Here is a 14,024-nt window from a genome sequence, read left to right on the forward strand (position 1 = left end):
GCTAAATCTATAGGTGTCTTGTAGTAAAGAAAGAGATACTACTGTAAAGGGAGATTCAAGGTGTGGTTTTACAAGGCTGCCTTCAGCATATGGCACAGTACCCTAGTGGTACAGGGAATAACAGACTTCACTGATCATGTTAAGATTAGCATACCTATGTGCTATAATCAAATCAAGTAAATACTTACAAGGTCATTCATATTAGTTTGGCTAGCTGGATTAATTTCTTCCAAAAATTCTAAGACATAAAATGTGTATCTATCCATAAGGTGAACTCCAATTGCAGGATCAGGTTGATGCTACAAAAAAAACAAAACATATACAATAGCATATTGTTCAGCCATGAAAAAGAATAAAATAATATGGAATAAAAATAAAACAAGCTCATAGATACAGAGAACAGATTGGTGGTTGCCAAAGGCAGGGAGATATGTGGTGGGCCAAATAGCTGAAGGAAGTCAAAAGGTACAAACCTCCAGTCATAAAATAAATAAATCATGGGTGTGTAATTTATAGCACGGCAACTTCCATTACTAATTCTGTATTGCATATTTGAACATTGCTAAAAGAGATCTTAAAAGTTCCCATTACATTAAAATAAAATTATATAACTGTGTATGGTGACAGATATTATGTATACTTATTGTGGTGATCATTTCACAATATATACAAACTAGAGGCCCGGTGCACGAATTCAGGCAAGAGTGCAGTCCTTTGGCCTGGTCTGCAGGATCAGGTCGAAACCAGCTCTCCGACATCCCCCAAGGGGTCCCAGATTGCGAGAAAACACAGGCCAGGCTGAGGGACACCACTGGTGCACGGTCAGGACCGGGGAGGGATGCGGGAGGTTGGCCAGCCAGGGAGGGACGGAGGGAGGGCTCCAGGGCATGTCCAGCCTGTCTCATTCAGTCCCAATTGGCTGGACCCCAGCAGCAAGCTAACCTACTGGTAGGAGCATCTGCTCCCTGGTGGTCAGTGCGCATGATAGCGGCTGGTCAACCATCAACTGTCTGCCCCCTAGTAGTCAGTACATGTCATAGCGAGCAGTTGAGCGGCCTTAGCACATCATTAGCATATTACACTTTGATTGGTTGAATGGATGACCAGATGACTGGACACTTAGCATATTAGGCTTTTATTATATAAGATATCAAATCATGTTATACACCTAAAACCAATGTCAATTATACCTCAATTAAAAAAAAGTTTTAAAAACCAAGCAAAAAATATGTCTAATAACATAATTATAACCAATGTTTTAAATGTAATCAAAGTTTCCTTCTAAGGTATTAAAAAGTCTAAGAATAAGAAGTAGCAGATATACTCATTAAGCATATAAGTGATTTGAGAAACAGCTATACATTCTAAAGACAATGTAGTTTACAAATGGGAAAAATCACCTACCGAGAGTGAATCTTCCCCCACTTGGCTGCTAGCTAAAGCCATTATGTTAGGAGAATAAAATCTCTCATACATGGATGCTCCTTGACAAGTATCAATAATAAACAGTAGCTCATTGTAGCTGAAAGAAAAGTAGTAATATCTTTGACATGAATCATGCTGTTAATCATACATTGACTAATACTTTTACAATACTTCCATAGCATAACATGTTTAAGTTATATCTTAGTCATTTGATTAGTTAAAAATTGAAACTTTTCAGAAGAATTCCCAATACAAATTTGATATTAGAAATATTAAAGGTATAATCCTGTCCAGAAAAACCACCTCAGTGGGGAGTGGTTATTGTGCCCCATCTCTTTCCCCTTCCCTTATCTGTGCCACATAATTCAGAATTCAAATGAATACTCAAGACTGAATTCAACAAACACATACTTGGTACTCATGCTGCCCTAGAAACTGACCTACATTCAGAAAAAAAATAGAAATTAAAAAAAATACACACACACACACACACAAATATGACTTAGTCACCATACTCAAAGAGCTTAAAAATTTAACTGGAAGACAGATGCTAAACTGTACGATAAGTGATACAAATATTTATTGAGAGCCTACAATGTGCCTGATACTAAGCTGGAAATACAACAGTCCCTGCCCTCATATTGCTTAGGAAAGTCAAAGTGCTGTAAGAGCACTGAGAAAGGAACAGAGAGAAGTGTAAAGGCAGGTCAAGAAAAGGTAATGTCGGACATGGGCAGTGACGAGTGAGTGTTATTGTATCCAGCAAAGAAAGAAAACGCTTGTGCTAAGGCACATACATGTGAATAAGTGTAAATGTTTGGGGAAATGAGAGAATAGTACTATATAGCTAGGATTTAAAGTAATTTGGGGAAATGGAGGGAAATTCATTTCAAAAAGGTAGGTTAGGTCAATCTGTAAATAAAGTATCCAATATAAAGTCTGGATCCTATCCTATAAATTTGAAGAAGCCACCAAAGGCTTTTTTTAAGTGAAAGAATAAACATAATAAGCTACATATTTTAGAATAAGCTGCCTCACTGGTGAAAGTGAAAATAGGGAGCAGATACGTTTTCTCAGAGGTTTATCGCAGACACTGGATCTAGGCAAATAGCTAACATTGTACCTCGAAAAGAAAGTATGTAATCCTTCTTTTTTAATTTTTGTATTGATTTCAGAAAGGAAGGGAGAGGGAGAGAGAGATAGAAACAACAATGATGACAGAGAATCACTGACTGGCTGCTTTCTGCACACCCTATACTGGAAACTGAGCCCACAACTGGGCATGTGCCCTGACCAGGAATCGAACCGTGATTGATGCTCAACCATTGAGCCCCGCCGGCCAGGCAAAAGTATGTAATCTTGAACCACAATATCTAAGCAGGTGATAGAAGGTACAATTAATATAACATTTCTTCTGAGACAAACTCAGTGGAGGCCCCTGAGGATCAGGAACTTCTAAGGTTACGTGAAGCAGTACAATATTGCATCACCTGGGCATGGATCCTAATGCTGGCACTTTCTAGTTGTGTAAAGCGTGGCAAGTTACTTAATCTGTTTAGCTCAATGTAATCATTTATAAAAAGCAGGAACAATAAAAGTAGCTACTTCATGGAGCTGTTATTAAAACTTAATCACACAATGTCCAGCACCTACTATGCATTCAATAAATGTAAACTATGAATAAGATAAAACCAGTAACTAGCAAAATCTTCCTCCTCAATACTTCCATATATTCTGCTTATGCTTCTAATTCAATATTTATAATATTTAATTTGTAGCGTAGTTGTGTATTCTCTTCTACTATATTTTTAACCCTTTCAAGGCAAAATAAGCGTCACATTCCCCTCTGTGCCGTATGTTTAAAAGGTACCCATAGGTGTTCCTTGAAGGTAACCAAGTTAAAAGCAGTGCTACGGCTATTTTTTAACTTTATTTTTATTGTTGACACTATTACAGATGTCCCCATTTTCCTCCCTTTGCCCACTCCATCCAGTCGTGCTCCCCACTTCCTTCTGGCCATGACCACACTGTTCTATTTTAAATTCACTCAATAAGTTCCTGTAACAACTTTCCACTAAAGGGATGCTTAGCATTAGATTAATAACAATATATCATCGTAATGTGAGTCATTACAAATTTTATGCTAATGGTATTTTCAACATTTTTTTCCCAAATAGTAATATATTGTTATCACACAGAGGGCCAGAGAATGTGCAAAAAGTAAGATTAGGCACAAGTTGGAAAATGAATATCTGTTCATAATCCCCCTACATAATGGGGAACGTTGTTAGTGGGACTCTTAGCTCCTCGAAAAGATGGTTAAATAATAAGAGCTGTGATCTTGAAAGGTTAACTTTTTTCCATGTTCTTCAATAACTCTGAATTTTTTCTTCTAAAAATAACTCCATTCACTAGAAATAACAAACATAAATCTAAAAGAAATGATTCAAATAAATTAAAAATCTCATAAAGTAGGATCTACAGATCTACTAACCATGGAAAAATTAGGTACCAATTTATCTCGTGAAAAGTAGTTATTTGCTAATTACCGTCTTTTCTGCCACATTTGTTCAAAAGCATCTGCAAGTTCTATGTTGGTAATTTCTTCAGAATCTTGAAATTTCAAGAAACCATTGCCACCATGTCCTTATAGGAAGAGGCAAAAAGATCACACAGACACATTTTTTAATGCAAACCACATATATCCAGATATAAATATTTATTTATTTCATGGCAATCTTTGATATTATTTGTTATTACATACTCTAAAGTAAAAAATACTGTGAAAGTTAATTTTACACCAATTAGAAAGAGAACAATGATAGACATAAAAATAGTAGATATAATATCTCTAAGAGTTTTTCTATCATTCAATTATAGAAAAGCACATTTACATTTTCTCATTGGCTCCATTATTAGGTCAGAAATGAGTTTCCATAGATGAAAATTTCTCATACACTGAGCAAACACGTGTGGTGAGAAAGAAGTAGAAGACACTAGCAAGTCTCATGGTATGCCAGCACTATTCACAGTGTATACTTGGAATGCTTTACTACTAGAAAGTGTAGTTATCACTTAAAAAGTGATGTTTTTACAAGTATCAAATTCCACCCTGGAGAGTTGACCAGAAGATTCTGACATTTAGAATGAATTAAAGACTCAATCTGTCTGGATTTTAACAACAGCTTATCCACTTAATGACTGTTATCTTAAATTACTTAACCTTTCTATGCCTCGGTTTCTTTAGCTGTAAAGTGAGAAATATGTCAGTAAGACCTTCATTAGCATGCCTACGTAGCTACAGATTTTATAAAGGCACCTCCCACTGGGCAGCAAAATAGAAAAAGTTTCCTATTTTACTGCCTCTCTGAATATATGCAGTCCTGTGAGCTCAGAAGTGGTTAGTGGGTATGCCTCTGTGGGGGGAAAATACTACTCCTTCCCATTAGACAACTCTATGGCAGGGCACACAGCTTAGTAAGTGTAAACATATACTGAATTTTAGCTGCCACTCACCTCCCTACCCAAACACTTAAGTGAAGTGCACAACCCACACAACCCTATATCAGTTCTAAATATCAGCACCTTCGGTTGCTGTGAGGATGAAATGAACTACACACAGTGGTTTAGAATACTACCTTAGGTATAGTAAGCCACAGTAAATACTAGCTATTATCAGTTTTATCACCATATTATAATTAGCAACCCTCCTATCTTCTTCCATGGGTTAGCAAACTCCTTCCGTAAAGGGCCAGGTAGTAAATGCTACAGGCTTGTGGGTCATCAGGACACTGCTATTGTAGTGTAGAAGCAGTCATAGAAAACATGTAAAACAAATGGATGCGACTATGTTCCACTAAAACTTGATTTTCAAAACAGGGAGCCCTTTCGTGGACCATCGTTTACAAAATCCTATTTTAGATTACTGGAATTTCTTCCATATCAATCAACTCAGGAAAAAAAATTGTTGTAAAACCTCTAGTTTGGTGTATCAAATAAAGCTAAGCTACAAGACTATACTTCGTCCCATTTGCCACAAAGGCTTTAAAATTTCTTGTAACTTAAATAAACTAAAATTAAAATATTCCTGACTTCATTAACTCTGCTGAGTTCATTAATAAGGTTTATAAATTGATTGCATTTTAAAAGCTGTAAATAAGTGCAGAATGATAAATAAAAGGAAACTGCTAAGTAGGAGTCAGTAACAGCCTTTCTGTGACATCTAAGAATCATTCTGCACCTGTTTTATCATCAGCTTAATGGAATGTCCCTGAAAAAAATGTTTAAATGACAACAGATCAACATTCATATTTACTGAATACTACTATAAGACAGGGCACTGGTGATAAAAAGGTGAAAAATACAACATCATTGACACCTTGGAGTTCAAAATGTAATAAAGTCAATAAATATTCAGACAAAAAAGTAATCATAACTTAAATGCTAAAATAGAAACTGCAGATTAATATGGGAGTATAAAGAAAACAGCCTACACCAGCCATGGAGATGAGAAGTATCTTAGGGCAATACCAGGACATACCAGGACACTTCTGAGGAAGAAAGGAGGCACCATTAATTACATTGGGACAACAGGTGTAAACTAAAACTGCTGCAAGCAATTGAAAACATAGGTCACCCTAGACTTAGAAAGGAAAATCACTGAGACTAAAACGTTAAGGAATAATCAGGTAGGCAAAGTGAACTGAGAAGACATCAATAAGCAAAGGCAATAAGCATAAGCAAACAATCTGAGAACAGAAATAGTCCAATGCTTGGAAGGGAATTAGAAAAAGTATAAGAACTAAAATTAAATCAGTAATAATATTAACTAAATTATATTAATTATATATTACATATAGTATAACTCCACAAATAATATAACTATATTATGGAGGACTTTACAACAGCACTCAATGTATAGACAAAAGACTAAAGCAGCTCATACTAGGGAACTATATTAAAAATGCAGTTTCATGAGCCACACTCTGGAGCAAGACTAAATCAGGATTTTAGGAAAAGGCCTAAGTATCTGCATTTAGGTAATCCTCATACACACTAATATTTGAGACTCCATCATTGGAAACCAGAGGTTTAAGAGGAGGAGGGATAGATTTGCAATTTCTATTAAATACTTCAGTAGGACAATTAATAGGTGACAAAACTGAAGGCAAGGAGGCTAAAGCAGGATATTAAGTAAAACATAAGAAGCTTTACCAAGGTAATAATAAAAAGAACAGAAATAAGAAACTAAGGGACAGCACAAAACGTTACACTGTTCTTAAATATTATTTCAAGTTGTTATATATTATGAGAACTATATAACAGAGGGAACTTTATAACAAATCAACTATTTTAACCAAAATATCATTTAAGTTGTTTAAATTTCTTTCCATGCAAATTTCTTATTAAAAAGAGTAGCAATATATTCTATTATTAAATATCTAAATTCTGAAATTACCTGTCATATAAATAAGAATATTGCTCCTATCATCAGAAAGAAGACGTTTTGACCGAGGAGTACTAGGTGGGATCCTCCCAGTTAATACCCTTAAAAAATTCTCCACAGTTACCTGAAAGAAAGAGAGAGAGAGAGAGAGAGAGATAAATCAGATAAAATAGAACATAGGGAAACCTGATTTTTTTTTACTTAAAAAAACATTCTTTCTCCTTTCTCTATGTATTACTCAATATAAATTGAAAATAAACACAAAGAAAAATAAACTAAAAATATATTAATTTAAATATGCAGCTCAAAATAACTGCCTTCATTTAAAAAAAAACTAACAAAAACTACTTAGAGGGGGAGAAAAGTTAACTCTAAATTTAAAACTTAAAAGCTATGCAAAGTATTGCCAAGAATTTTATAAATCTGGCTTCATAGGCAATTCTTTAGGAAGATTAAAAAAAAATATAGAAACTTGTGAATAAATTCAGCTATATAACTATTGCAGTTAATATGGGCAATCACTTCTGTCAGTTCTAGTTCAACCATGAAAGACAGGTCCATAAATCATAAAAATAAAACCATATGGATTGGTCCATGAATAATCCCCAAGTTATGTATCTTTGATTTTTTTAGTGCATTTTGTTAAATTTCATGAAGAATATCTTTAACATGTAAAAAATTCATGCCACTTTAAACCAGATTTCCCAACCTGGAATTTCTGCACCTCTGGGATTCTTTGAAAGCATATTTAAAGTCATGGAGAATGTAATGCTAATTTAAAGTTATATTATACAGATCTAAATTTAAAAAGCAGAAAAATCTTTCTAGCTTTTTTGTTTGGCTTTTCTCTAGATCATAGTGTGTGTGTGTGTGTGTGTGTGTAAGCTCTTTGATTTAAATTTATCCCAGAAGACAGCAAATTTTTAAGTGTTTTAACAGGGTGTCTTATTGGCTAAAAAGGAAGGAAAAATTCTGTTTTACATTTTATAATGACTAAATAAACAAGTAGAAAGTCCAACATTTATATACATTTAATCATTCAACAAATATTCTCTAAAGTCTTTAAAGGGCTAAAGGTACTTGCTAGATATAATATAGGTAATATATAAGTCATATCCTCAAGTAGTTTACTGCCTGGAAGGACATAGATATGCTTTTAAAATTGCTTCAAAACAATTCTGGGAATGCAGCACATTGTGTCTTACTTTTGGTAAACTTAGTAAAAGAAGGATTATTGAGGAAAACTTCATCAAAGAACACTTCAAATTTTAAACATATTCACAACCTTTTTTTATTATTAATTTCAGAGAAGAAGAGAAAGGGAGAGAGAGAAACATCAATGATGAGAGAGAATCATTGATTGGCTGCCTCTGGTAGGCCCCACACTGGGGATCAAGCCCACAACCTGGGCATGTAGCCTGACAGGGAATAGAACCACGACCTCCTGGTTCATAGGTCAATGCTCAACCACTGAGTCATGCCAGCTGGGCAACAATCTATTAAACTTAAAATGACATTTCAAGAGAGAAAATATAGTATAGTGCCACTATTCAAGTTTACATTTTTATTTTTAATCATATATGCATAAAAACACTAGAAGCATATTAAAAGTGGTTACCGCTAAGAAGTGGAAATATGGGTGAGTTTTTGTTAGTCATTTTAATTTTTCCACAATTAATATATTTACCAAAAATATAAAACTTAAAATTTTTGATCAAATATGAAAAACAAATAATACATTTACTGTAAAGGAAAGTTAATATATGAAACCTCACGAAAATGCTCTCATAAAGACAAAGATAAAATTATTTTATCCTAAATACATATTTAAAATATTCATGTTCTAATAGTTTTACTTATATACTGTTTCCTTAATATGAACTCCAGAGACAAAATTATACCAAGGCTTAAATAACTATTATGTACAAAGTTTGGAGACAAAGAACAATACTATTTTATTCTACCACTATTTTAGAACTTAAGAGTAACAATAACTACATTTCAAAAATGTTGCTAAATTAAAAATTTACCTCATAACTTCTATAATCTACTTCCACATCATCTCCATATACATTTAGTTCCATATTCTTGTGACTAAATACTGTAGCTGGCTTGGGATTCCTAGGGTTGCAGGCCATATCATCTGCAAGCATCAGAACAATGTGGCTAGAAAAAAAATTCCAGAAAATATATTATTTAAATAAAACCAAAAAGTTAAAAACAGATGCATTTTCTTTATGTCATGTGTCATTGTTTTCATTCTTTCCTTCATTAAAAATAACTTGAAATCATTGATTACATACTTAAAAGAATTATTTTTTCATATCCTTATGTAGCGTAAGTTTTAAAATAGAGAAATTAGAGCAATCTGGCATGAATTTATCTGTAGAACTTGAAGTTACTAATTTAAATTTTTTCCCAACAGAGTGTACTTTATGCCATATAGCAAGAGGAAGCTGTAGGAACCACACTGTCCTCCCCAAACATTTAAAAATAAATTAGTAATATGTGACATTCTCAGGACTTACACAGTTCATGTTAAACTATGATATTCCAAACAATTTGACTGTCAGAAGCACAAATGCTTAAATATGAAAACACGCAATCCAGAGCAAGTGCGATCAGTGTATCACAGGATTACATCTCCTACCCAATCACTCTTCACTAGCTCCAGCTCCCCAGTACCAGCCACCATCAACTCGTGATGGGACGGCACTAGAATAGCTCCCCCTTGGCTTCCTGCTTCCATTCTCACCTTTTTACAGTCCATTCTCCTTATAGCCACCAGGGTGATCTTCCTTATATAAGTCAAAACATTAAACTTTCTTACTTAAAACCCTCCAAGGACTCGCCACTATAATTAGAGGAAAACCAAAACTCCTTACATGGTCTAAAAAGCTCAATTAATGTGGTCTCTATCTCTCTAGCTTTGTTTGGCCACTACCATCCACCATGTTCCATCTTCTACTGACCTTTCTGTCCTACGAATATGCCAAGCCTTTCCCATTTCAGGGGCTACTGAACAAATTTAGACTTCTCTTCTCCCAAATCTTCATATCATTTCAACCTCAGCTTAGATATTCTATTCTCATTATGTATTTTATTTTCTACAGGTGATTTATGAATCTGAATCCCTATCATCTCCCACCACCACCCCCATTAGATTACAAGCTCTCTGAGGGCAGGGCTTTATCTACCCTGGTTCACCACTGTAACCATCAGTAATACAGCCTGGTATATAGTAGGTATTCAATTAATATTCATTGAGTGAATGAAATATTTTCATTTTTGCATATACTTTCTTTAAGAGAAAATTAAAAATTTTCTCTAAAATACTTATCTTTATCTTACCATTAAAACTGCTGGACATCAATTAGGCAATTATTAATTCTACCTTGTACTTGAGCTTCCCAAACATAAGGGAAAGATTAATTTGGCATATGCAACTAGTTTGGCAGGAGATAACAAGAAGAAAATGTTCTGCTGCATATGTTCCAAATACATTAAAGTTCAAAACTGAATCATTTTGATTTTTCTTGAAAATTGGCTAGGTTTATATTTTGAAAGGGTTCCAACTCCACCACATTCAAAGATCAGATCTTCAGCTGTTACTGATTCATATTCACAAAATGATGAAAGTTATTCCTCTTAAAATGGAAAATATATCTTACAATTTTAATTATGTAAGATGATTAGCTTATATTAAGTGATTATTAATCAGATATTTTTATTAAAAGCCACCATTAAACAATACTGAACTGACTTCCCAATCTCAGTGTGAAAATAAAAAGTATTTCTTTAGGCCATGTTTTTGGTTTAAGATTCAATATCTACTCAATGTCAGTATCATAAAAAAGTAATAATTTCAGCTTCAAATTATAAATTCAATCAATATTTTTCCTAAAATTTTTAAATCTATTTTTCAATTACAGGTGACATATAACATTATATTAGTTTCAGGTTTTCCTCCAGATGCTTTTGAGCCTCAGTATAAGCACAATAACCCTATGTTAACATAATCAATACATCATTTAAAAATCATTACGTTTGTGGATAGTAAATGGAAAACTGGACAGAAAACAGACTGAATTTCAAAGGTTTAGAAGTCTAACCACACACTCTGTTCACTGTTTCTAAAACTTAAGAAATGTTCAATTCAGAACTGTTTTCCAAGAGGAAAAAAATTCTCACTTGGTCCAAATGTTAAATTGTTTGTATAATAATACTTACATATATACATGAAAGTTAACTCCTTAGGTTTATAGTTCTTATAAAACTATAAATAAATATAAAATTATAAATTAAACCAATAAAACTAATAAACTAATACTACTCTAAAAACATTAATTCCACTTGAAGGATGATGTTATTTTGCTAAAACTAAATGGCTACTGTTATATTTAAACGGAGAAAGAGATAACATCAGGCCTGGCTTTACAGTTCATATTTTTCTATATTTTGACATCCACACTACAATATGATTTGATGATATGAGAAGTCTGTTCACAAAAAACATGTTGTACAAAATGCAATTCATAACTTCCAGACTGTTTACTTTTCAGTAGTTATATTTAACTACGCCTTGGCCAATAAACATTCTTTGAACAGCAGTTATCATGAGATCTATCTTGACTCCATAGTGTCTTTTTCACTTGCATATCAAGTTAGCGTCACAGCAGTTATTTCAGTTATTTAAGTCTTCACTGAGTGGGTATAAAATAACTGCTGGAATTAAGACCAAAACAATCTACACTGAAAACATACTACTACACACCTATACATAATAGGTAGTTGTTTCTTATTAAAATTAAGACAAAATCCCTCAAATATATCCAATCGATACAAGAATATGATATTCTTACAGATTGGCAATCTTTTTTTTTTTATATATTTTATTGATTTTTTACAGAAAGGAAGGGAGTGAGAGATAGAGAGTTAGAAACATCGATGGGAGAGAAACATCGATCAGCCGCCTCCTGCACATCTCCCACTGGGGATGTGCCCGCAACCGAGGTACATGCCCTTGACCGGAATCGAACCTGGGACCTTTCAGTCCACAGGCCGACGCTCTATCCACTGAGCCAAACCGGTTTCGGCCAGATTGGCAATCTTATACTATCAGGTGTAATGACTCAATTTTCACACTTTAATCAAGCCCCCGCAAAAGCTACATCGCAAAACAAAGCATATGGTAATATGGCTTTCTCTTAACACAAAACCAAAAGAAAAAGTGAGCACTGAAGTCATATGAAGTTCAAAGTGGGTTTGAATACAAACAATACATAGTGGTTATTTACATAGGTAGTTTTTACATTTTTTTAAATCATGTATTCCAGTAAAAGAAAAGAATGTGAAGACAAACATATATATGCATACCTATATATACTAGAGGCTCAGTGCACAAAATTTATGCATGGGTAGGGTCCCTAGGCCTGGCTGGTGATCAGGGCCAATCAGGGCCTTCCTTCCCCTGGCTGCCAGCTGCCAGCCTGGGCTTTCCTTCGTTCCACTCTGCCCCCTAGTGGTCAGGACACATCATAGCAAGTGGTTGAACACCTGGTCGATCGAACTCCTGGTCGATCAAACTCCCGTGGGGGCAATTTGCACATTAGCCTTTTATTATATAGGATGGATATATATACACACATACACACACACACACACACACACACACACGTATATATGTATATACAGTATATATGTGTATATATATTTACATACATATATACTGTATATACATGTGTGTAACTATATATACATATATACACACATATGTATATACAGTATATATGTATGTAAATATATATACATATATACACATATGTATATATGTATATACAGTATATATATGTGTGTGTGTATATATATATTTACACTGATTGCTAAGACTTAAGTATTTGCTACTTTAAATATATATAATAAATATCACTGAAGCATAGTTTCTTTCCTTTTACAGATAAAATAAGAAAGTGCTAATACTGTCTTCCCTCACCACTCTTGGATATAATCTAGATAGAATACTTTGATCATGCTTATATAGATTTTAATGATCATAAATATAAAAATGAAAGTTTAAAACTTATCAAAAAAGAAACATATGTAGGAGGAAAATGGTCTAAAATAAATACCTTCCTATTATCATGTTTGCCAACATTGAAGGAACAGGAAAGCCCTGCATCAGGACTGCTAGGACTCTTTCACACCTCCCTGAAATTTTTCCTTGGCCCAATCAGGAACCAGTGACCAGTGGTTATATATGTTTATATATATATGTCTATATATATGTGTGTTTATCTATACTAATAAAAGGGTAATATGCTAATTAGGCTGGACATCTTCCAGACGTCCATCCTGACAAAGCCGCCGTGGTTGCAAAGGGTCAGAGAGAGAAAAGAAGGCCTTTGTCGCAGCTGTGAAAGGCCAGAGAGAGAGGGCCTGGCAGCCACTGCACACCAGAAGTCCCACCTCTGCACGTGAGCTGCACAAGAAACACCTTTTCTGACCGCTCACTGGCTAAGCTTGCGGCACACCACTCGCTTGGGTAATAAGAATCCAAGAAGGTGATCTAAGGTTTTTCCACCTCACTCCTGGTGGATAAAACAGAGGTCTGCTGCTGGAAGGGCTAAGAAATGTCATATCCTGCCCTAGCCGGTTTGGCTCAGTGGATAGAGCCTCAGCCTGTGGACCGCAGCGTCCCAGTTCGATTCTGGTCAAGGGCACATACCTAGGTTGAAGGCTCCTCCCTGGCCAGGGCCAGGGTCAGGGCTCATGCAGGAGACAACCAATTAATGTGTCCCTCTCACATTGATGTTTCTCTCTGTCTTTCCCTCTCTCTTCCACGCTCTCTAAAAATCAATGGAAACATATCCTCAGGTGAGGATAAAAAAAAAAAGAAAGAAATGTCATATCCTATGAAAGAGACATCTTGAAAATGCCTAAAGAAAGTTGTCATTTTTTCATGGTGAAGGGACTGGAGTCCATGTTGATGAAAACATCTTGGTGGCAGTGGCAGCAACTGCAGGGTGATGGGGCTGGCGTCTTCCCCTGATCAGCCTGTAGCCTCCTGCAGAGGAGCGGGCCTAAGCCATCAGTAGGACATCCCCTGAGGGCTCCCAGACTGTGAGAGGGGACAGGTGGGTTGAGGGGACCCCCC

General features: G+C 35.0%; 1 protein-coding gene across 1 annotated transcript in view; it reads right to left on the reverse strand.

The window, feature by feature from the left end:
• PIGK (phosphatidylinositol glycan anchor biosynthesis class K) overlaps nt 1–14,024 on the reverse strand; it is a 98,878-nt gene that overhangs the window by 56,185 nt on the left and 28,669 nt on the right. Inside the window, exons 4-8 of the mRNA XM_006774660.2 lie at nt 8,902–9,037; nt 6,884–6,995; nt 3,975–4,071; nt 1,405–1,522; nt 189–299 (exon numbers count right to left, since the gene is read on the reverse strand). Of these exons, the coding sequence (XP_006774723.1) occupies nt 189–299; nt 1,405–1,522; nt 3,975–4,071; nt 6,884–6,995; nt 8,902–9,037 (574 nt within the window). The remainder of the gene's footprint in view (nt 1–188; nt 300–1,404; nt 1,523–3,974; nt 4,072–6,883; nt 6,996–8,901; nt 9,038–14,024) is intronic.

This window comes from Myotis davidii, unplaced genomic scaffold (assembly GCF_000327345.1).
Source record: "Myotis davidii unplaced genomic scaffold, ASM32734v1 scaffold248, whole genome shotgun sequence".
NCBI lineage: Eukaryota > Metazoa > Chordata > Mammalia > Chiroptera > Vespertilionidae > Myotis > Myotis davidii.